Here is a 24527-nt window from a genome sequence, read left to right as displayed (position 1 = left end):
CAGAAACATTTCTGCTGAACAATGGCCTCCATAATTCTTACATGGAAGAAGTTTGTAACAAACAGGACTCTTCGTAGAGCGAACATCCCCCCCCCCACCAAACTAAGTAATCAGGTGACTACGATTCCAATGAGTCGCTTCTGACGTACCAATAGAAGTGATCGCCGCCTTTAGGGGTGCTCAGCTGTACTGCACAGCCGCCAGGCAATGTGAGTTTTAAATCGTGAGGTAGATGTAAGTAATGATGCGGCAAATCAGCCTAAATCAGATAATACGGTAATAACGGTAAAGATTTCTCGCATTCTTTTTTTCTCTTTGTCATTATGGAGCAGGATGATGGGAAACACAAGGAGCAACAGGACAAAATGTGAAGAGAGAGAAAGGGTCTGAAGACTTTCTGAATGCATTGACTGTCATTTGGAAGCAGAGCGGAGTAGGTGTTGTTGTGTGATTGGACAGACAAGGAAATCCCTGTGCGTGTGCTGCTGGCACACAGACCACCTCTGGACCTGCTCCGAGATGGAGAGAAGTATCTGTGCCCCATGGAGAGGACTCTCAGGGGCCCAATAACAGCAGTGAGGGACCTAATATTACATTCTCACCAACAAAACCAAAAGTCTTAAAAACAATAGGTACGCTTCAAGTATTTGTATTTTTATTAGTAGTATAAAGGTGAAGTCTTCATTTACTTGAAAGATTTCCTCTATTTTTACTTTTAGAATATAATTTATTTGATACTTTGTATGTTTTATATTCAGTTATAAATCGACATGTTAAAAAAATATATATGACATTTAATTTCACTGTGTCCCCTCTTTCGTTTCAGTGACAGATATAAAGGGTTCCTATAGAATATTTTTATATATAGATCAAAAAGGTTCAACCTCAATGACTTCTGTGTGACTTCTCTCACGTTCAAGAAGAGGTGGTGATGTGAAAAACATTTCCCACATTCTAAACATGACGTCTCTTCTGTATATTTTTCCTTTTTTATTACTTTCCACATTTCAAATAAAGTTTTTTCTCTCTGTGAATGAGTTTCAAAATTTCTTTTCCTTTTAAAGTTTTTTTTTTAAATTATAGAACATTAAAATGCTTTCTCTTCTGTGTGATTTTTCTCATGTTTTATAAGGTCTGATTTATTTATAAAACCTTTCCCACATTCTGAACATGAATATGGCTACTCTCCAGTGTGACTTCTCCTATGTCTAATAAGCTGTGATTTCCTTATAAAACCTTTCCCACATTCTGAACATGAATATGGCTTCTCTCCGGTGTGAATTCTCTCATGTCTTATAAGATCTGATTTATATATAAAACCTTTTCCACACTCTGAACATGAATATGGCTTCTCTTTTGCGTGACTTACCTCATGTCTAACAAGAACTGATTGATGTATAAAACATTTGCCACATTCTGAACATGAATATGGCTTCTCTCCAGTGTGAGTTCTCCTATGTCTAACATGCTCTGTTTTACTTCTAAAACATTTGCCACATTCTGAACATGAATATGGCCTCACTCCTGTGTGAATTCTCTCATGTGTCGTAAGATCTGATTTTCTTTTAAAACCTTTCCCACATTCTGAACATGAATATGGCTTCTCTCCTGTGTGAATTCTCTCATGTTTTATAAGATCTGATTTATTTATAAAACCTTTTCCACATTCTGAACATGAATATGGCTTATCTCCTGTGTGACTTACCTCATGTCTAACAAGAACTGATTTATTTATAAAACATTTGCCACATTCTGAACATGAATATGGCTTCTCTCCAGTGTGAGTTCTCCTATGTCTAACAAGCTCTGTTTTAGTTATAAAACATTTGCCACATTCTGAACATGAATATGGCCTCACTCCTGTGTGAATTCTCTCATGTGATGTAAGACCTGATTTTCTTTTAAAACCTTTCCCACATTCTGAACATGAATATGGCTTCTCTCCTGTGTGAATTACCTCATGTCTAACAAGAACTGATTTATTTATAAAACCTTTTCCACATTCTGAACATGAATATGGCATCTCTCCTGTGTGACTTACCTCATGTCTAACAAGAACTGATTTATTTATAAAACATTTGCCACATTCTGAACATGAATATGGCATCTCTCCTGTGTGAATTCTCTTGTGTCTAACAAAATGTGAGCCATCTCCAAAACATTTCCCACATTCTGAACATGTATATGGTTTCTCTCCCGTGTGAATTCTTCTGTGTGTAATAAGATTTGAGTTTTGTGCAAAGTCTTTTCCGCATACATCACATTGAATCTTTTTCGGATCTGTAGAACCCTGTTGGATCCTTTTTGGATCTGTAGAACCCTGTTGAATCCTTATCGGCTCTGTAGAACCCTGTTGGATCCTTTTCGGATCTGTAGAACCCTGTTGGATCCTTTTCGGATCTGTAGAACCCTGATGAATCCTTTTCGGATCTGTAGAACCCTGTTGGATCCTTTTCAGATCTGTAGAACCCTGCTGGATCCTTTTCGGATCTGTAGAACCCTGATGGATCCTTATCAGATCTGTAGTTGGGATAACAACCTGTGGTTGGTAAGGAGCAGGAAACACTTGAATAGGGGGAGTATTAATATATAATAGATAAGTGCTGGGAGGAGCCGGATATATATTAAGGGTAAGGAGGTTTCCTCCTGAGGATTGCTGCACCATATCTTTATCTTCTTCTTTATAATTTACCGATTCCGTACATTTCCCATCAGAGACGTTACTGGGATTTTCTGTTAGGAGAAAAAACATAATGGATTTAGTAATTAGGGTAGAAACACACATGTAGTTTTTTGTGCAGTTTGAAGTAGACACTAAATCACTGATAACGTCACCACGTTTATGTATAATAAGGAAAGGAAACCAATCCTCTGGGACCTGTCAGTCACATGACTAAGGGAACCAGGTGCTGGTCAATTTCAATCAATACTTATCCATGACACATGATTCCCGAAAAATGATCACATGACCATTCCAGCCAAAACGCTCTGTATAATAATACAACTGCCAATGGGTCCAGGATTGTGGTCCTCATTCCGTGGCCACTTTTATTACCTAAACCTGGACTTGATCAAGTCAAAAATGTGACCAGCACAGCATTGTCTGACCATCGAGCCCGTTCTCTGCCGATCATACCTACTGGAAATCACTTTCCCCCCTTCCAATAAATGGACATAGACCTACATTTAATGGATGGTAAAGGCACAAGAGCCATCAGCGGCGGGTGTCGGCTGTAATACACAGCCAGTATCCCATTGCAATGTCACTGTTAACCTATTGAGGACGCAGGGTGTAAATTTAAGCCCTACCCCCGAACAATAAAATGCCTTCAGCAGCCAGGACCCATGGCTAATGCCGGACAACACAGATTAGGGTTATGTCTGGCATTAACCTTTAGAACGCTGCAATGAAAATAGATTGCGGCATCAAAAAGTGTTAATAGCCATTGCCAATTAACCCCTTAACGACGATGGACGTAAATGTACGTCATGGTGACGTGGTACTTAACGCACCATGACGTACATTTACGCGCCGACATGATCGAGAGCACCGTCATGCCCGGCAGGTCCAGCCTGCTATCAGCAGCCAGGGACCTGCCGGTCATGGCGGACATCCGCGATCGTGCGGATGTCCGCCATTAACCCCTCCGATGAGGTGATCAATACAGATCACGGCATCTAAGGCATTGCGGTACTTTGAACGGATGATCGGATCCGATCATCCAGCATGGCGGCCGGAGGTCCCCTCATCTGGCTCCGGCCGTCTCAAGGGGTCTTCGGCTCTGGTCTGAGATCGAGCAGACCAGAGCAGAAGATCACCGATAATACTGAGCAGTGCTGTGTCCTATACATAGCGCCCAACAGTATTAGCAATCAACTGATTGCAATGAATAGTCCCCTATGGGGACATAAAAAGTGTTAAAAAAAAAAAAAGTAAAAAAAAAAAAGTAAAAAAATGAGAAAAATCCCCTCCCCCCAATAAAAAAGTAAAACGTCCGTTTTTCCAATTTTACCCGCAAAAAAAGCGTAAAAAAAAAATATTAATACACATATTTGGTATCGCTGCGTGCGTAAAAGTCTGAACTATTAAAATATATTGTTAATCATCCTGTACGGTGAACGGCGTAAACGTAAAAAAAAGTCCAAAATTGCTACTTTTGTCACATTTTATTCCCAAAAAAATTATAAAATATTAATAAAAAATTAATAAAAAGTAAAACCTAAGTAAAAGTGTTACTGATAAAAACTACAGATCATGGCGCAAAAAATGTCGCCCCATATACGGAAAAATGAGAATGTTATAGATGGTCAAAATAGGGCAATTTTGTTAAAATGGTTTGAGATTTTTTTTAAGCGGTACAATTATAGAAAAGCATATATCATGGGGATCATTTTAATCGTATTGACCCACAGAATAAAGAAAACGTCATTTCTACCGGAAAGTGTACAGCGTGAAAACAAAACCTTCCAAAATTTGCTAAATTGCGGTTTTCTTTTCAATTTTCCCACATAAATAATATTGGTTTGGTTGCGCCGTACGTTTTATGGTAAAATAAGTGATGTACCGTATTTATCGGCGTATAACAAGCACTTTTTAGGCTAAAATGTTTAGCCTAAAATCTATGAGGGGCATTTACTAAGGGGTTTAGTCATTTTTTTCTGACTATTTTTGGTGCAAAATTGTCCCAATTGCGCCTACCCTATTTTTTGTGCGACTTTCTCTAGCAAGAGCTAGAAAGTCACATTTTTTTTCCAGCTTAATTTACGCAAGTTTCCAGTTTTTACTTGCAGTGATCAGGAATTTATTAACTGAGACAGTCGCAGTTGCGCAATAAACTGTCGCAACGGCCGTAAAAAATGACTAAATTTACTCCAGCTCCAACATGGAGCAGGAAAAGCTACTGCCGCCCGGGCTCCGACATACTTCCTCCCCGCTGCCCTCACTGTGCTACCGGGACACTGCAGTGATTTACATCGCACCCCTCTCACCTGCCAGCGCCACACAACTTCCATCTGTCTGCTGTTGCAAGACTACAAGTCCCAGCATGCCCTTACAGTGAGGACACGCTGGGAGTTGTAGTCTTGTAGCAGCGGGAGCTGAGCAGTGCGGGCGGGAGACAAGGGGAGGGGGGGGGGCAGCGGGGAGGCCGTATGAGGAGCCCGGGCGGCTGCACAGTAATCTCAGCCCGGGCTCCTGCCCTGAGAGCCAAAGGCTTTGGATGTCAGGGCATGCTGGGTGTTGTAGTTTTGCAACAGCTGGAGGGCCACAGTTTGCAGACCACTGGTTTGTGGTCTGTAAACTGTAGTCCTCCAGCTGTTGCAAAACTAAACAGCTGAAGGGGACCAGCGAAGACGTTCACTTACCCTTCCGAGGCTCCAGCGACGATCGCTGATGGAGATCGTCGCGCGGGAGTGTCGTGCAGCGCTGGATCCTACGGAAGCCGCTAAGTTGTCCAAGCTTCCCAACCAGGGTGCCTCCAGATGTTGCAAGACTACAACTCCCAGCATGCCTGGACACCCTTTGGCTGTCCAGGCATGCTGGGAGTTGTAGTTTTGCAACATCTGGAGGCAACCTGGTTGGGAAACACTGGCCTAAAACAGTGTTTCCCAACCAGGGTGCCTCCAGATGTTGCAAGACTACAACTCCCAGCATGCCTAGACAACAAAAGGCCAGGGTGCCTCCAGATGTTGCAAAACTACAACTCCAGGTTGGGAAACACTGTGCCCGGCCTCCGCCCCACCTTACTGTAAGGGCATGCTGGGAGTTGTAGTCCTGCAGCTGGGGGCAGGGGACAAGCTTGTCACTTGCCCACACATCTCCTGCACCACACAACTACAACTCACAGCATGTCCTTACTGTAAGGGCATGCTGGCAGTTGTAGTGGTGGGGGGCGGGAGATGTGTGAGCAGGTGATAATAAATGTACTAACCCATTTTTTTTTTCTTCTCATTTCAGATCTGTGTATCCTGTGGACTCCTTCGGATTCGGTGGACTACTTCGATGACCAGCGTTTTTCTTTGTTTGATTTTAATAAAATGGTTAATGAGGGCTTGTGGGGGAGTGTTTTTTGTAATAAAACATTTTTAAAACCTGTTGTGTTTTTTCCTTACTTTACTAGACAGGCCTAGTAGTGGAAGCTGTCTTATAGACGGAGTCCATTACTAAGCTGGGCTTAGCGTTAGCCACAAAACCAGCTAGCGCTAACCCCCTATTATTATCCCGGTACCCAACGCCACAGGGGTGCCGGGAAGAGCCGGTACCAACAGGCCAGGAGCGTCAAAAATGGCGCTCCTGGGCCTAGGCGGTAACAGGCTGGCGTTATTTAGGCTGGGGAGGGCCAGTATCAATGGTCCTCGCCCACCCTGGTAACGTCAGGCTGTTACTGTTTGGTTGGTATTTGGCTGAGAATGAAAATAGGGGGGACCCTATGCGGTTTTTTTTTAAAATAAATAATTAAATATTTAAAAAAAAACACATAGGGTCCCCCTATTTTTATTCTCAGCCAAATACCAACCAAACAGTAACAGCCTGACGTTACCAGGGTGGGCGAGGACCATTGTTACTGGCCCTCCCCAGCCTAAATAACGCCAGCCCGTTACCGCCTAGGCCCAGGAGTGCCATTTTTGACGCTCCGGGCCTGTTGGTACCGGCTCTTCCCGGCACCCCTGTGGTGTTGGGTACCGGGGTAATAATTGGGGGTTAGCGCTAGCTGTTTTTGTGGCTAACGTTAAGCCCGGCTTAGTAATGGACTCCGTCTATAAGACAGCTTCCACTACTAAGCCTGTCTAGTAAAGTAAAAAAAAAAAAAACACAACAGGTTTAAAAAAAAATGTCATTACAAAAAAACACTCCCCCACAAGCACTCGTTAACCATTTTATTAACATCAAGAAAAGAAAAACGCTGGTCGTCGAAGTAGTCCACCGAATCCGAAGGAGTCCACAGGATACACGGATCTGTAGAAGAAGTAACCAAAAAAAAAAAGAGTGTAAGTACATTTAGGGAGAAAAAAACTGTTAAAAAAATGTAATAAACACACACACACACTAAACGCCGTTTACCACTATTCTGAGCCATGACTACAATTTAGTTATTGAATTATTTAGATGTGGTGAAAAAGCTAAAAAAAAAACTCAAAAACAAAAGATCCAGAAGGAAACCAGCAGCCAAACCTATTCAGACAGCAGGAAAGAGGAACAGACTATTTTTTCTACTACATGAAGTAAATTTCCCACTTTTGCCTATGTGTGCCAAATTTATTAATGCCGTGCAACAATTTAGCATATTTGTCGCACAGTCAAAATTGAAGTAGAAAAAAACAGGGTAAAAACCAGACTACATAGTTAAAGATTAGTAAATGCCCCTCTATGTGCGTGTTATATGCCAATACACCCCCAGGAAAAGCAGGGGGAGAGAGGCCGTCGCTGCCCGCTTCTCTCCCCATGCCTTTCCTGGGGTCTAGAGCCCTGCTGCCGGCCCTTCTCTCCCCCTGGCTATCGGTGCCGCTGCCCGTTCTGTCCCCCTGACTATCGGTGCCGGCGCCGATAGCCAGGGGGAGAGAAGGGGCAGCACCCATTGCCGGCGCCGCTGCCCCGTTGCCTTCCCCCCTCCCCGGTTGCATAATTACCTGTTGCCGGGGTCGGGTCCGCGCTGCTTCAGGCCTCCGGTGTGTGTCCCCTGCGTCGTTGCTATGCGCTGCACGGCTGCCGCGCCATGCAGTGCATAGCAACGACGCAGGGGACGCCCACCGGAGGCCTGACTCGGAGGGTGGGGGAGGGGCCCGACCGGTATAGCGGTATGGGCAAAAATCCATACCGGTATACTGCCCAGCACTACGGGGGGGGGGGGGGGGGGGCGGTGCGGCGGTTAGGGCATTATCGGCTTATCGGCAAGGTAATTGCCGTTACCGATAATGCCCAAAATCTTGATTATCGGCCAATAATATCGGCCATACCGATAATTGGTCGATCCCTGCTATACACCTTGCTCAGGGGGTGTACTGTCTGTAATGAGGTCTCTTCCCCCCTTTACACCTTCCTCAGGGGTACTGTCTGTAATGGTGTCTCTTCCCCCCCTATACACCTTCCTCAGGGGGTGTACTGTCTGTAATGGGGTCTCTTCCCACCCATACACCTTTCCCAGGGGGTGTACTGTCTGTAATGGGGTCACTTCCCCCCTATACCCATTCCTCAGGGGGTGTACTGTCTGTAATGGGGTCTCCCCCCTATATACCTTCCTTAGGGGGTGTACTGTCTATATTGGGGTCTCTTCCCCCCTATACACCTTCCTCAGGGGGTGTACTGTCTGTAATGGGGTCTCTTTCCACCTATACATCTTCCCCAGGGGGTGTACTGTCTGTAATGGGGTCTCTTCCCCTCTATACACCTTCCTCAGGAGGTGTACTGTATGTAATGCAGTCACTTCCCCCCTATACACCTTCCTCAGGGGGTGTACTGTATGTAATGCGGTCTCTTCCCCCCTATACACCTTCCTCAGAGGGTGTACTGTATGTAATGCGGTCTCTTCCCCCCTATACACCTTCCTCAGGGGGTGTACTGTCTGTAATGGGGTCTCGTCCCCCCTATACACCTTCCTCAAGGGGTGTACTGTCTGTATTAGGCTCACATGTGGGTGTTCTTTTCTTGTATTTTCCTCTGAATGTTTGTAACCGTCAGCTACTGATTCGGGGTCACATGTTAGTTCTTCCCAGAAAGATGAAGCAGAGCATAGGTGAAAAGTGCAATTTTCATTTTTCCCAAACTTAACTTTATCCATTCCTGGAAAATACATTTAGGAAACACCCATGAATTAACAATGTCCACTTTACCCCTATACCCATTCCTCAGGAGTACACCAACAAAACACAGTGAAAAGCCCAGTATAGGGGGGGAACTAGAGTGGGGGGGGGGCCCAGAGTGAAAACTCTACGAACTCATCAAGCAGAAGAAGACGCCAGAGACGTAAATCAGCCGTATCAGCGCACGATGTACACAAGACGAAATCCGGAGTCAGGAGCGACTAATCGCCCCGAAAATGGTACAAACGAACTACAGGTAATCAATCTGTCTTCCCATGTGTTATCAGATGACGATGTGGCAGTACTAGGTAAGGGATTAAATTTTTCCCCATGTGCTAAATTTGATATCTTTTCAGCTGTAAAAGACGTACACCTCTTTGGACGATCACTCCTTTTTAAGAAATGGCATCATCGGAGTGATCTTGATACGATTTTTGAGACCGTAGAAGAAATATACTTACTGCAGTAAGGGCATTAGAAGACCTTCTGGAGGAACAGGAAACACCCGAGACTGGTAAGGTTCCCCCATCAATACGACCTAAATCGAAGAAATTTCCACCCCTTTCCATCTGCCCCCCAATAGACCTGTTTGTGAAACTAGTCTCTAAAGAAATGGAAAAAATACCACAACACATCCAGAATGACAATCTAACAAGACAGCAACGAATGAGTATTAAAAAACAAACAACTGGATGAGGTTGTATATAAACCTTCAGATAAGGGTGGGAACATCGTCATTTGGCCTAAACAGATGTACGAACAGGAAGCATACCGCCAACTTAATGATGCATGTTGCTATAAGAAATTAACCTATAACCCACTTGTATCTTATGCACAGATTTTGGACCAAATGTTACATCAAGCAATGGATGAAGGAATCATTTCTAAGAAAATATATGAAGCACTAAGGGTGGAAAACCCAGTCATCCCGACTCTATATCTCCTCCCAAAAATTCACAAGAATGTATCCAGACCACCGGGTCGACCCATAATTTCTGGACGAGGAAGCTTCACAGAAAATGTAAGCAAATATATTGATTACGTACTTAAACCACTTGTTGAGTGCTTACCGTCTTACACCAGAGATTCAACTGACCTTTGTAAAATTGCTGATGTTCAATTGGAAGACGACATGATCATGGTAACTTGCGACATCGAATCTCTATATACGAGCATACGGCATGATGATGGGCTGGAAGCCACTAAATTCTTCTTGGATAACAGCAATATTAATCCCGATGTGAGTGCTTTGATTTGCCAACTATTGCACTGTACCCTTACCCACAATTTCTTTTTGTTCAAGGGGTCCCTGTTCCTACAGCTCCAGGGGACAGCCATGGGGCGGCCTGTGCGCCCTCCTATGCTAACCTGTTCCTGGGGCTGTGGGAACGGGACCTCCTCCTGTCAGATCGTGGGGACGTCTCGATGGATCGCGTCATTTTTTGGGCTCGTTACATCGATGACGTCTTCATGATCTGGCAGGGGACGGTGGAGGATCTTGATAGATTTATGGCAATGGTTAACAGCAACTCTAAAAACATAAAGGTGATGTATTCTTCCAATTATCATCAGGTCGACTTCCTCGATATCACATTGAGGTGAGATTGTGATGGATGGATTCAGACAGATGTGTTCCGCAAAAGCACTGCAGTGAACAGTTACCTTCATGCATCATCATCATCACACCCTACCTCAACGATAAACTCTATACCGACAGGTCAGTTTCGACGTATGAGACGTATCTGTTCACAGGAGGAGGATTTTGAAAAGAGAGCATTGGAATTAAAAGATCGTTTCCACAACAGGGGCTACAGTAATAGAAGCATTAAAAAGGCATATGTGCGAGCAAAAAGTGCAGATCGACGTCAACTCTTACAACCAAGGAACCGTAGTACAGATAACAACCAGGTACGTCTGATCACCGGTTACCATTCGAGATGGGAAGAGATGCGTAAATGCATCTCTAAATTCTGGCCGATATTAACATCAGATCCTATACTCAACAGATATATTCCTCCTACCCCGAGCATCACAGCTAGAAGATCCCAGAATCTTAGGGACTTGCTGGTTCAAAGAGAGTATCGAGAAGAACCAGCATGCAAGAAATTTGGTTCCAAAGGACTGAAATGGGGATGCATACCCTGTGGCTGATGTATCACATGTCCAAACATAGTACGCACAGACAGCTTTACCGACAGTTGTGGAAAAACTACTTTCAAGATCACACAGCACATCACCTGCTCTACCAGAGCAGTCGTATACTACGCGACATGTCCATGTCAGAAGATTTCTGTCGGACTAACAACCCGCGAACTGAAGGTAAGGGTAAGAGAGCACATGAGGGATATTAGGTTAGCCAGAGTGACAGACAGTGGACATGATTTCAAACCGTTTGAAAGACACTTTCTAAAATACCACAATGCAGATCCAGCTCTTATAAAAGTTTGCGGTATTGACAGAATACAGTTTGGTCCCAGAGGTGGAGATGTGGCAAAACGATTGGCTCAGTGTGAATCTCGGTGGATTTACAGACTCCAAACCATGGTACCCCAAGGTTTAAATGAAACTCTTCCTTTTGCGCCATTTTTATGATATGCTGAGGTTCTCTGATAGATAGATCATTCCTTTTTCCATTTCCATCATGTGGTGTTTTTATTCTTTTAATTATGGTGTCTTTTGATGTGCCTCACCTTATATGTTTTTTTCATATTTTTCAGATACCTGTCCATTTGTTTATGATCTAGAGACGGAATATTATGTGTGGAGATGGCGACTATCGGCTGAAGATTTTTTCTACATATGCATGAAGTGACTTTTTTAGCTAATTATTTTTTATTCATTACTTTTTATACAATTTTTCAAGTCTTCCACTTTTATTTTTACACGAATATATTTTTTACACAAATATCAACATGTTTTTCAGTTCCCTCACTATTCTTTATTCAGTATAATTCTTTATTTTTACTATATTTATTTTTACTAGATTCAGCGTGGTTTTTTAATTATACACCATTTTCATTTATTATGTATATGAGATACATTATTTGGGGCACATACATTCATATCTTGTTTCAATTTGCTAGTATAATTATGCACCTTATTTTTCCTTTTTTTTTTACCCCTTTCTCAATTCATCTGTTTTTCATTCAGTTTGCTGTGATCACATTTTTCATTTATCATTTTTTTCACATCACAAATTTTCCTTTTTTTTTTTCTTCCTTTTCCCTTTTTTTTTCTCCTTTCCCCATTTTTCCTTCTCTAGCCTCCCTTTTTTTCTTTTTTTTCCCTTTCTCCCTCCTCATTCCTTTTCACTTTACACGTGCCCACAAAATTCACATACCACAGTTGTTTATGCATCACGCACATATCCACATAGCAACACTGCTTTACACATATTTTTGCACTTTTCTGTTCACATCCATATATCTATGATTACACATTTTGAACATTCCTTACACACTCTCACCTTTCAATGTTTAGTTCCCTCAGTAGCAGATATCACACACACAATATATATGTTTAGTAAATTTCATAGATAGCATCACCTGTATGGGTCATAAGACCCCATTAGATGCAATACAATAATATAATTTCACAATTTTTTTCAATTCTGACATATATTTTTTTATTATTTATATATATATATTTTTATTGCTTGAATGTTTCATCAATTATCTATACATATCATTAATTCATAATGTCTCCATCTACTGTGTCTTACACTTGTCTATATCACACTTTTTTGCACATCCTCACTATTCTATTTGTTTCACAAGTTTTGTATATGTATACGTTATTGTTACCAATAGAGAGCACTGTACCGTTACTGTTAACATGTCATTTTGCATTAGCCCAATAGATGGCGATGTATGTTAAGTTCTTGCTATGTTTTTGTGCGCACGTCATGGGATTCCTGGTCATGTGGCCGCTGTTGCTTGGCGATGGCAGGTCACATGTCCTCGCTCCCATACGTAGCGCTTACCGGAAGCCCTGTTTATGGACGCAGTGTGTTCTTTTGTCGGCTGGTTACGGGTATTGCGGTCACGTGATCCCAACGTCACACGCCGGGGATCGCGCGTCTGCATATCCGGCACCATTCCGATGACGAACACACTGCGCCACGCCACTCCCCAGGTAACACAGCTGTTCTGTATCTGCTATTACAATACTATAGGTGTGATTGGGCACGGGTTAGTATAAATATGTACCACCATTATGATAAGACCACTCCCGGAAGAAGGACGCAAGTCCGAAACGGACGTAGGGGTGGACGTCTCTCTGTTGCACTTTCTGCTTGCACATGTAGGTACTTTGCTGCTGTGATCCTGCGCTTGTACTGTACTTTAGCACTTTATGTATATACAATGATGCACTGAATCTGGATACAGCACTGTATTTTTGTTAGGCTGCTATATAGATATCCATTACCTTGAGATGCTATGTTGGCATTTTTAGCAGCTTCCATATGAGAGATGTTCCTTATTTGTCAGACGCCAATCCTGTTTTTCTTGTAATTTTAAATAATAAACATTATTTGCATTCACGCTGTTGTCTGCCACAGTTTCTTTGCTATATAGGTTGTCCATTCCTCAGGAGGTACTGTCTGTAATGGGGTCACTTCACCCCTATACCCATTCCTCAGGAGGTATTGTCTGTAATGGGGTCACTTTGTCTGTAATGGGGTCACTTCACCCCTATACCCATTCCTCAGGGGGTGTACTGTCTGTAATGGGGTCACTTCACCCCTATACCCATTCCTCAGGGGGTGTACTGTCTGTAATGGGGTCCCTTCACCCCTATACCCATTCCTCAGGGGGTGTACTGTCTGTAATGGGGTCCCTTCACCCCTATACCCATTCCTCAGGGGGTGTACTGTCTGTAATGGGGTCCCTTCACCCCTATACCCATTCCTCAGGGGGTGTACTGTCTGTAATGGGGTCACTTCACCCCTATACCCATTCCTCAGGGGGTGTACTGTCTGTAATGGGGTCACTTCACCCCTATACCCATTCCTCAGGGGGTGTACTGTCTGTAATTGGGTCACTTCACCCCTATACCCATTCCTCACGGGGTGTACTGTCTGTAATGGGGTCACTTCACCCCTATACCCATTCCTCAGGGGGTGTACTGTCTGTAATGGGGTCACTTCACCCCTATACCCATTCCTCAGGGGGTGTACTGTCTGTAATGGGGTCACTTCACCTCTATACCCATTCCTCAGGGGGTGTACTGTCTGTAATGGGGTCACTTCACCCCTATACCCATTCCTCAGGGGGTGTACTGTCTGTAATTGGGTCACTTCACCCCTATACCCATTCCTCAGGGGGTGTACTGTCTGTAATGGGGTCACTTCACCCCTATACCCATTCCTCAGGGGGTACTGTCTGTAATGGGGTCCCTTCACCCCTATACCCATTCCTCAGGGGGTGTACTGTCTTTAATGGGGTCCCTTCACCCCTATACCCATTCCTCAGGGGGTGTACTGTCTGTAATGGGGTCACTTCACCCCTATACCCATTCCTCAGGGGGTGTACTGTCTGTAATGGGGTCACTTCACCCCTATACCCATCCCTCAGGGGGTGTACTGTCTAATGGGGTCACTTCACCCCTATACCCATTCCTCAGGGGGTGTACTGTCTGTAATGGGGTCACTTCACCCCTATACCCATTCCTCAGGGGGTGTACTGTCTGTAATGGGGTCCCTTCACCCCTATACCCATTCCTCAGGGGGTGTACTGTCTGTAATGGGGTCCCTTCACCCCTATATCCATTCCTCAGGGGGTGTACTGTCTGTAATAGGGTCACTTCACCCCTATAACCATTCCTCAGGGGGTGTACTGTCTGTAATGGGGTCACATGTGGTTGTTTGTTCTTGCTGTTTTCCACTGAATGTAACCGTCAGCTACTGATATGCCCGCAGAGCACTTTACATCCACACATGGGGTATTTCCATACTCCGAAGCAATGGAGTTGCAAAATTTGGGGGGCATTTTCTCCTATTACCCCTTGTGAAAATGAAAAATTTGGGGTACCACCAGCATTTTTGTAAAAAAAAGAAAAAAAAAAAAAGAAATGTGTCATTTTATGGCCCAATGTTCCACACACCTGTGAGGTGTAAATACTCAATGTACCCATTGTTATGTTCCTTGAGGGGTGTAGTTTCCAAAATGATGGCACTAGAGAGGGTCCACTGTTCTGGCACCATGGGGGCTTTGTAAACACACATGGGCCTCCAATTCCAGCAAAATTCTCTCTCCAATGGCGCTTCTGCTCCTCTGAGCCCTGTAGTGCGCCTGCAGAGCACTTTACATCCACATATGGGGTATTTCCATACTTGGAAGAAATGGGGTTACAAATTTTGGAGGGCATTTTCTCCTATTACCACTTTTAAAAATCAAAAATTGGGGGTAACCCCAGCATTTTAGTATAAAAAAAAATTTTTTTTCCTTTTCACATCCAACTTTAATGAACATTTATCAAACTCCTGTGGGGTGTTAAGGCTCACTGTACTCCTTGTTACGCTTCTTGAGGGGTGTAGGTTCCCACACAGTGTGCAATGTGGGGATTTTTACTGTTCTGGCACCATGGGGGCTTCCTAAATGCGACAAAACCATCTCAGCAAAATTCGATCTCCAAAATCCCATTGTTGCCCCTTCCCTTCTGAGCCTTGTAGTGCACCCGCAGAGCGCTTTACATCCACATATGAGGTATTTACTTACTCAAGAGAAATTGGATTACAAATTTTGGGGGTCTTATTTTCCTTTTACCCCTTGTATAAATTAAAAAAAAATGGGTCTACAAGAACAAGCGAGTGTAAAAAATGGAGATTTTGAATTTTCTTCTCCGCTTTGCAGCTAATCCTGTGAAAAAAAACTTTCTGAATGTCATTTTGAATACTTTGAGGGGTGCAGTTTTTATAACGGGGACCATTATGGGGGTTTTCTTATATGAAGGCCCTTCAAATCCACTTCAAACTGAACTGGTCCCCGAAAAATTCTGATTTTGAAATCTTGGGAAAAAATTGGAAACTTGATGCTAAACTTTAAAGCCTCTAATGTCTTCAAAAAGTAAAAACCATCTCAACTTTATAATGAAAACATAATATATGGTATATAATAAAACAAAGACGTCTCCTGTATGATGGTGACATATAGGTCTCTTCTTACCTTGTGATGTGAGGGGCCGGTGATCCTCCATCATGACTATGTCCTGGTACAGATCCTTGTGTCCTTCTACATACTCCCACTCCTCCATGGAGAAATAGACCGCCACATCCTGACACCTTATAGGAACCTGACACACAATGATACCGTCATCACCAGACCCCTCCATTACTGTATAATGTCCCAACAGTGTCACCTCTCTAATCATCACCAGACCCCTCCATTACTGTATAATGTCCCAGCAGTGTCACCTCTCTAATCATCACCAGACCCCTCCATTACTGTATAATGTCCCAGCAGGGTCACCTCTCCAGTCATCACCAGACCCCTCCATTACTGTATAATGTCCCAGCAGTGTCACCTCTCCAGTCATCACCAGACCCCTCCATTACTGTATAATGTCCCAGCAGTGTCACCTCTCCAGTCATCACCAGACCCCTCCATTACTGTATAATGTCCCAGCAGTGTCACCTCTCCAGTCATCACCAGTCTCCTCCATTACTGTATAATGTCCCAGCAGTGTCACCTCTCTAATCATCACCAGACCTCTCCATTACTGTATAATGTCCCAGCAGTGTCACCTCTCTAATCATCACCAGACCTCTCCATTACTGTATAATGTCCCAGCAGTGTCACCTCTCTAATCATCACCAGACCCCTCCATTACTGTATAATGTCCCAGCAGTGTCACCTCTCCAGTCATCACCAGACCCCTCCATTACTATATAATGTCCCAGCAGTGTCACTTCTCTAATCATCACCGGACCCCTCCATTACTGTATAATGTCCCAGCAGTGTCACCTATCACCAGACCCCTCCATTACTGTATAATGTCCCAGCAGTGTCACCTCTCTAATAATCACCAGATCCCTCCATTACTGTATAATGTCCCAGCAGTGTCACCTCTCTAATCATCACCAGATCCCTCCATTACTGTATAATATCCCAGCAGTGTCACCTCTCCAGTCATCACCAGACCCCTCCATTACTGTATAATGTCCCAGCAGTGTCACCTCTCTAGTCATCACCAGACTCCTCCATTACTGTATAATGTCTACAGGTGTGAATCGCCAAGAATTTGGCGATACGATTCGAATCGCGATACCAGTGTGGCGATTCGATATATCGCGATACCGTCTAGGTGACGATGCATCACGATATATCGCCCACCTGGGAGCATTCATAGATCCCAATAGATGCCGCTGTCAGCTTTGACAGTGGCGATCTAGTAGTCCAACGCGCACTTTTCTCATTATATCCCGTCCGGGCTGCAAAATAAAAGAAAACGCACTCTCTTACCTGCCAACAAGCCCCCGGAGCTCCGGTACAGGTGTTCGGTCCCCGGGCTGTATTCTTCTTACTTCCTGTTAGCCCGGCACGTCACATGGAGCTTCAGCCTATCACCGGCCGAGGCGGGACATCACTGCAGCCGGTGATAGGCTGAAGCTCCGTGTGACGTGTCGGGCTAACAGGAAGTAAGAAGAATACAGCCCGGGGACCGAACACCTGTACCGGAGCTCCGGGGGCTTGTTGGCAGGTAAGAGAGTGCGTTTTCTTTTATTTAGCAGCCCGGACGGGATAAAACAAGAAAAGTGTGCACCGGAGTACTCCTTTAATAGCCAGACGTGGCGATCGCCGCATGCTGGCTATTAGCGGCGGCCCCAGCAGTGTCACCTCTCCAGTCATCACCAGACCCCTCCATTACTGTATAATGTCCCAGCAGTGTCACCTCTCCAGTCATCACCAGACCCCTCCATTACTGTATAATGTCCCAGCAGTGTCACCTCTCCAGTCATCACCAGACCCCTCCATTACTGTATAATGTCCCAGCAGTGTCACCTCTCCAGTCATCACCAGACCCCTCCATTACTGTATAATGTCCCAGCAGTGTCACCTCTCCAGTCATCACCAGACCCCTCCATTACTGTATAATGTCCCAGCAGTGTCACCTCTCCAGTCATCACCACACCCCTCCATTACTGTATAATGTCCCAGCAGTGTCACCTCTCCAGTCATCACCACACCCCTCCATTACTGTATAATGTCCCAGCAGTGTCACCTCTCCAGTCATCACCACACCCCTCCATTACTGTATAATGTCCCAGCAGTGTCACCTCTGTAATCATCACCAGACCTCTCCATTACTGTATAATGTCCCAGCAGGGTCACCTCTCCAGTCATCACCAGACCCCTCCATTACTGTATAATGTCCCAGCAGTGTCACCTCTCCAGTCATCACCAGACCCCTCCATTACTGTATAATGTCCCAGCAGTGTCACCTCTCTAATCATCACCAGACCCCTCCATTACTGTATAATGTCCCAGCAGTGTCACCTCTGTAATCATCACCAGACCCCTCCATTACTGTATAATGTCCCAGCAGGGTCACCTCTCCAGTCATCACCAGACCCCTCCATTACTGTATAATGTCCCAGCAGTGTCACCTCTCCAGTCATCACCAGACCCCTCCATTACTGTATAATGTCCCAGCACTGTCACCTCTCCAGTCATCACCAGACCCCTCCATTACTGTATAATGTCCCAGCAGTGTCACCTCTCTAATCATCACCAGACCTCTCCATTACTGTATAATGTCCCAGCAGTGTCACCTCTCTAATCATCACCAGACCCCTCCATTACTGTATAATGTCCCAGCAGTGTCACCTCTCTAATCATCACCAGACCTCTCCATTACTGTATAATGTCCCAGCAGTGTCACCTCTCCAGTCATCACCAGACCCCTCCATTACTGTAAAATGTCCCAGCAGTGTCACCTCTCCAGTCATCACCAGACCCCTCCATTACTGTATAATGTCCCAGCAGTGTCACCTCTCCAGTCATCATCAGACCCCTCCATTACTGTATAATGTCCCAGCAGTGTCACCTCTCCAGTCATCATCAGACCCCTCCATTACTGTATAATGTCCCAGCAGTGGCACCTCTCCAGTCATCACCAGACTCCTCCATTACTGTATAATGTCCCAGCAGGGTCACCTCTCTAATCATCACCAGACCCCTCCATTACTGTATATGTCCCAGCAGTGTCACCTCTCCAGTCATCACCAGACCCCTACATTACTGTATAATGTCTCAGCAGTGTCACCTCTCCAGTCAGCAGCTCAGTGATCCTGTGGGTGAGTTCTAGGATCTTCTCCTCATGTATCAGTGAGTGAGGTGGAAGCTCCGTCATGGGGCCCTGGGCCCTGTTCCGTCCTCCTGACTCATGGAGATGGCTGCTGGGGGCCACACACTCCCCCCATGTCTTCTTCACTATGGTGTAATCCTGTGTATGGAGAGAGACAATGAGGGGACTGACCCCAGTATTCCTCCCTCACTACAAAGAGGAGATTGTGCCCCCTGTATAGAGCTCTAGTGAACACATCTGGAATACTGGGGTCAGTTCTGGAGACCTCACCTACAAAGAGACTTCCAGAACAAAGAGCGGCTCCAAAGATGGGGGACAACAATGGTGGAACTGTAGACCGGGGGGACAACAATGGTGGAACTGTAGACCGGGGGGACAACAATGGTGGAACTGTAGACCGGGGGGACAACAATGGTGGAACTGTAGACCGGGGGGACAACAATGGTGGAACTGTAGACCGGGGGGACAACAATGGTGGAACTGTAGACCGGGGGGACAACAATGGTGGAACTGTAGACCGGGGGGACAACAATGGTGGAACTGTAGACCGGGGGGACAACAATGGTGGAACTGTAGACCGGGGGGACAACAATGGTGGAACTGTAGACCGGGGGGACAACAATGGTGGAACTGTAGACCGGGGGGACAACAATGGTGGAACTGTAGACCGGGGAGACAACAATGGTGGAACTGTAAATGATGGGGACAACAATGGTGGAACTGTAGATGATGGGGACAACAATGGTGGAACTGTAGATGATGGGGACAACAATGGTGGAACTGTAGATGATGGGGACAACAATGGTGGAACTGTAGATGATGGGGACAACAATGGTGGAAATGTAGATGGGGGACAACAATGGTGTAAATGTAGATGGGGGGGGGGACAACAATGGTGGAAATGTAGATGTGGGGGACAACAATGGTGGAAATGTAGATGTGGGGACCAACAATGGTGGAAATGTAGATGGGGGACCAACAATGGTGGAAATGTAGATGGGGGACCAACAATGGTGGAAATGTAGATGGGGGGACAACAATGGTGGAAATGTAGATGGGGGGGGACAACAATGGTGGAAATGTAGATGGAGGACAACAATGGTGGAAATGTAGATGGGGGACAACAATGGTGGAAATGTAGATGGGGGACAACAATGGTGGAAATGTAGATGGGGGACAACAATGGTGGAAATGTAGATGGGGGACAACAATGGTGGAAATGTAGATGGGGGACAACAATGGTGGAAATGTAGATGGGGACAACAATGGTGGAAATGTAGATGGGGGACAACAATGGTGGAAATGTAGATGGGGACAACAATGGTGGAAATGTAGATGGGGGACAACAATGGTGGAAATGTAAATGGAGACAACAATGGTGGAAATGTAGATGGGGACAACAATGGTGGAAATGTAGATGGGGACAACAATGGTGGAAATGTAGATGGGGACAACAATGGTGGAAATGTAGATGGGGGACAACAATGGTGGAAATGTAGATGGGGGACAACAATGGTGGAAATGTAGATGGGGGGACAACAATGGTGGAAATGTAGATGTGGGGACAACAATGGTGGAAATGTAGATGGGGGACAACAATGGTGGAAATGTAGATGGGGACGACAATGGTGGAAATGTAGATGGGGACAACAATGGTGGAAATGTAGATGGGGACAACAATGGTGGAAATGTAGATGGGGGGACAACAATGGTAGAAATGTAGATGGGGACAACAATGGTGGAAATGTAGATGGGGACAACAATGCTGGAATGTAGGACAACAATGGTGGAAATGTAGATGGGGGACAACAATGGTGGAAATGTAGATGGGGACGACAATGCTGGAAATGTAGATGGGGACAACAATGGTGGAAATGTAGATGGGGGACAACAATGGTGGAAATGTAGATGGGGACAACAATGGTGGAAATGTAGATGGGGACGACAATGGTGGAAATGTAGATGGGGACAACAATGGTGGAAATGTAGATGGGGACAACAATGGTGGAAATGTAGATGGGGGGACAACAATGGTGGAAATGTAGATGGGGACAACAATGGTGGAAATGTAGATGGGGACCAACAATGGTGGAAATGTAGATGGGGACCAACAATGGTGGAAATGTAGATGGGGACCAACAATGGTGGAAATGTAGATGGGGACCAACAATGGTGGAAATGTAGATGGGGAACAACAATGGTGGAAATGTAAATGGAGACAACAATGGTGGAAATGTAGATGGGGACAACAATGCTGGAAATGTAGATGGGGACAACAATGGTGGAAATGTAGATGGGGGACAACAATGGTGGAAATGTAGATGGGGACGACAATGGTGGAAATGTAGATGGGGACAACAAAGGTGGAAATGTAGATGGGGACAACAATGGTGGAAATGTAGATGAGGACAACAATGGTGGAAATGTAGATGGGGACAACAATGGTGGAAATGTAGATGGGGACAACAATGGTGGAAATGTAGATGGGGACAACAAAGGTGGAAATGTAGATGGGGACAACAATGGTGGAAATGTAGATGGGGACAATAATGGTGGAAATGTAGATGAGGACAACAATGGTGGAAATGTAGATGGGGACAACAATGGTGGAAATGTAGATGGGGACAACAATGGTGGAAATGTAGATGGGGACAACAATGGTGGAAATGTAGATGGGGACAACAATGGTGGAAATGTATATGGGGACAACAATGGTGGAAATGTAGATGGGGACAACAATGGTGGAAATGTAGATGGGGACAACAATGGTGGAAATGTAGATGGGGGACAACAATGGTGGAAATGTAGATGGGGACAACAATGGTGGAAATGTAGATGGGGACAACAATGGTGGAAATGTATATGGGGACAACAATGGTGGAAATGTAGATGGGGACAACAATGGTGGAAATGTAGATGGGGAACAACAATGGTGGAAATGTAGATGGGGACAACAATGGTGGAAATGTATATGGGGACAACAATGGTGGAAATGTAGACGGGGACAACAATGGTGGAAATGTAGACGGGGGGACAACAATGGCGGAAATGTAGACGGGGGGACAACAATGGTGGAAATGTAGATGGGGACAACAATGGTGGAAATGTAGATGGGGACAACAATGGTGGAAATGTAGATGGGGGACAACAATGGTGGAAATGTAGATGTGGGACAACAATGGTGGAAATGTAGATGGGGGGACAACAATGGTGGAAATGTAGATGGGGGGGGACAACAATGGTGGAAATGTAGATGGGGACAACAATGGTGGAAATGTAGATGGGGAACAACAATGGTGGAAATGTAGATGGGTCACCTCACCTCTCCGGTCAGCAGGTGGAGGATCTCCAAGGTGAAGTGTAATATTCTCTTAGTCATCTCATTCCTGTCCTTGTTCATCCTTCTGTATTTTACTTGATCAGGTGGAGAATAAAAATGGGTCATAAAGAAGAAACAACTACAGCAAAAGACGAATCAGAGAGAAAGAGAAATAAATCTCCACATAACAGCAGTGACTGCCCGACCAGGACCTGATCTGTACGGTAGATGCTATTTCCTAGGCAGCTAAAGGACCTGTGATGATGTCATGACCATGTGACCAGCCACGTGACCAGCCATGTGACTAGACATCGAGTAGGCGGAGCCAGTGTGGAGTCTGTAGGAAACACAATAGATTTGGCGGGATTGTGAGTGATTTGCTGTGAGGAGAAAAGCTTTAGTATCAGGTGAGGTTTCCTCTTGGTGGTGTATATGACCGAGTAATAGTCTGCAGGGGGCCAAGTAATAGTCTGCAGGGGGCCAAGTAATAGTCTGCAGGGGGCCAAGTAATAGTCTGCAGGGGGCCAAGTAATAGTCTGCAGGGGGCCAAGTAATAGTCTGCAGGGGGCCAAGTAATACTCTGCAGGGGGCCAAGTAATAGTCTGCAGGGAGCGAGTAATAGTCTGCAGGGGGCCAAGTAATAGTCTGCAGGGAGCGAGTAATAGTCTACAGGGGGCCAAGTAATAGTCTGCAGGGGGCCAAGTAATAGTCTGCAGGGGGCCAAGTAATAGTCTGCAGGGAGCGAGTAATAGTCTGCAGGGAGCGAGTAATAGTCTGCAGGGGGCCAAGTAATAGTCTGCAGGGGGCCAAGTAATAGTCTGCAGGGGGCCAAGTAATAGTCTGCAGGGGGCCAAGTAATACTCTGCAGGGGGCCAAGTAATACTCTGCAGGGGGCCAAGTAATAGTCTGCAGGGGGCCAAGTAATAGTCTGCAGGGGGCCAAGTAATACTCTGCAGGGGGCCAAGTAATAGTCTGCAGGGGGCCAAGTAATAGTCTGCAGGGGGCCAAGTAATAGTCTGCAGGGGGCCAAGTAATAGTCTGCAGGGGGCCAAGTAATAGTCTGCAGGGGGCCAAGTAATAGTCTGCAGGGGGCCAAGTAATAGTCTGCAGGGGGCCAAGTAATAGTCTGCAGGGGGCCAAGTAATAGTCTGCAGGGGGCCAAGTAATACTCTGCAGGGGGCCAAGTAATACTCTGCAGGGGGCCAAGTAATAGTCTGCAGGGGGCCAAGTAATAGTCTGCAGGGAGCGAGTAATAGTCTGCAGGGGGCCAAGTAATAGTCTGCAGGGAGCGAGTAATAGTCTACAGGGGGCCAAGTAATAGTCTGCAGGGGGCCAAGTAATAGTCTGCAGGGGGCCAAGTAATAGTCTGCAGGGAGCGAGTAATAGTCTGCAGGGAGCGAGTAATAGTCTGCAGGGGGCCAAGTAATAGTCTGCAGGGGGCCAAGTAATAGTCTGCAGGGGGCCAAGTAATAGTCTGCAGGGGGCCAAGTAATAGTCTGCAGGGGGCCAAGTAATAGTCTGCAGGGGGCCAAGTAATACTCTGCAGGGGGCCAAGTAATAGTCTGCAGGGGGCCAAGTAATAGTCTGCAGGGAGCGAGTAATAGTCTGCAGGGGGCCAAGTAATAGTCTGCAGGGAGCGAGTAATAGTCTACAGGGGGCCAAGTAATAGTCTGCAGGGGGCCAAGTAATAGTCTGCAGGGGGCCAAGTAATAGTCTGCAGGGAGCGAGTAATAGTCTGCAGGGAGCGAGTAATAGTCTGCAGGGGGCCAAGTAATAGTCTGCAGGGGGCCAAGTAATAGTCTGCAGGGGGCCAAGTAATAGTCTGCAGGGGGCCAAGTAATACTCTGCAGGGGGCCAAGTAATACTCTGCAGGGGGCCAAGTAATAGTCTGCAGGGGGCCAAGTAATAGTCTGCAGGGGGCCAAGTAATACTCTGCAGGGGGCCAAGTAATAGTCTGCAGGGGGCCAAGTAATAGTCTGCAGGGGGCCAAGTAATAGTCTGCAGGGGGCCAAGTAATAGTCTGCAGGGGGCCAAGTAATAGTCTGCAGGGGGCCAAGTAATAGTCTGCAGGGGGCCAAGTAATAGTCTGCAGGGGGCCAAGTAA

General features: G+C 45.5%; 1 protein-coding gene and 1 long non-coding RNA gene across 4 annotated transcripts; one reads left to right on the top strand and one right to left on the bottom strand.

Annotated features, from left to right (window-relative positions):
- Positions 1 to 639: 639 nt before the first annotated feature.
- LOC130283280 (zinc finger protein 883-like) lies at positions 640 to 22659 on the bottom strand. The gene is made up of 4 exons (XM_056532567.1): positions 22427 to 22659; positions 19063 to 19242; positions 15963 to 16089; positions 640 to 2733 (listed from the first exon to the last, which is right to left on the bottom strand). The coding sequence occupies exons 1-4, from the start codon at positions 22547 to 22549 to the stop codon at positions 1181 to 1183; spliced, it is 1983 nt and encodes a 660-aa protein (XP_056388542.1). The 5' UTR covers positions 22550 to 22659; the 3' UTR covers positions 640 to 1180.
- LOC130290362 (uncharacterized) lies at positions 8917 to 13275 on the top strand. 3 transcript variants are annotated; one of them, XR_008847593.1, is made up of 6 exons: positions 8917 to 9052; positions 9153 to 9310; positions 9635 to 9817; positions 10369 to 10704; positions 10803 to 11115; positions 11514 to 13275. It is a non-coding gene; the product is annotated as an uncharacterized LOC130290362 (long non-coding RNA). The 3 variants fall into 3 exon arrangements; XR_008847597.1 differs by having other exon boundaries at positions 8923 to 9310; positions 10369 to 10513; positions 10602 to 10704; XR_008847588.1 differs by having other exon boundaries at positions 8923 to 9310.
- Positions 22660 to 24527: the final 1868 nt, after the last annotated feature.

Source organism: Hyla sarda, chromosome 1 (assembly GCF_029499605.1).
Source record: "Hyla sarda isolate aHylSar1 chromosome 1, aHylSar1.hap1, whole genome shotgun sequence".
In the NCBI taxonomy this organism is placed as follows: domain Eukaryota; kingdom Metazoa; phylum Chordata; class Amphibia; order Anura; family Hylidae; genus Hyla; species Hyla sarda.
The sequence above is the reverse complement of the archived record's forward strand: the minus strand, read 5'-3'. Positions and strand labels throughout refer to the sequence as shown.

What these genes read in the sequence shown, in the direction of transcription:
- LOC130283280 (XM_056532567.1), bottom strand. Translation starts at nt 22,549, where the DNA reads ATGACCCATTTTTATTCTCCACCTGATCAAGTAAAATACAGAAGGATG. An exon ending in TCCACCTGCTGACCGGAGAG is followed by an intron (nt 19,243 to 22,426) that starts GTGAGGTGACCC and finishes CTCCATACACAG; the next exon opens with GATTACACCATAGTGAAGAA. An exon ending in CCGGCCCCTCACATCACAAG is followed by an intron (nt 2,734 to 15,962) that starts GTAAGAAGAGAC and finishes TTCTCCTAACAG; the next exon opens with AAAATCCCAGTAACGTCTCT.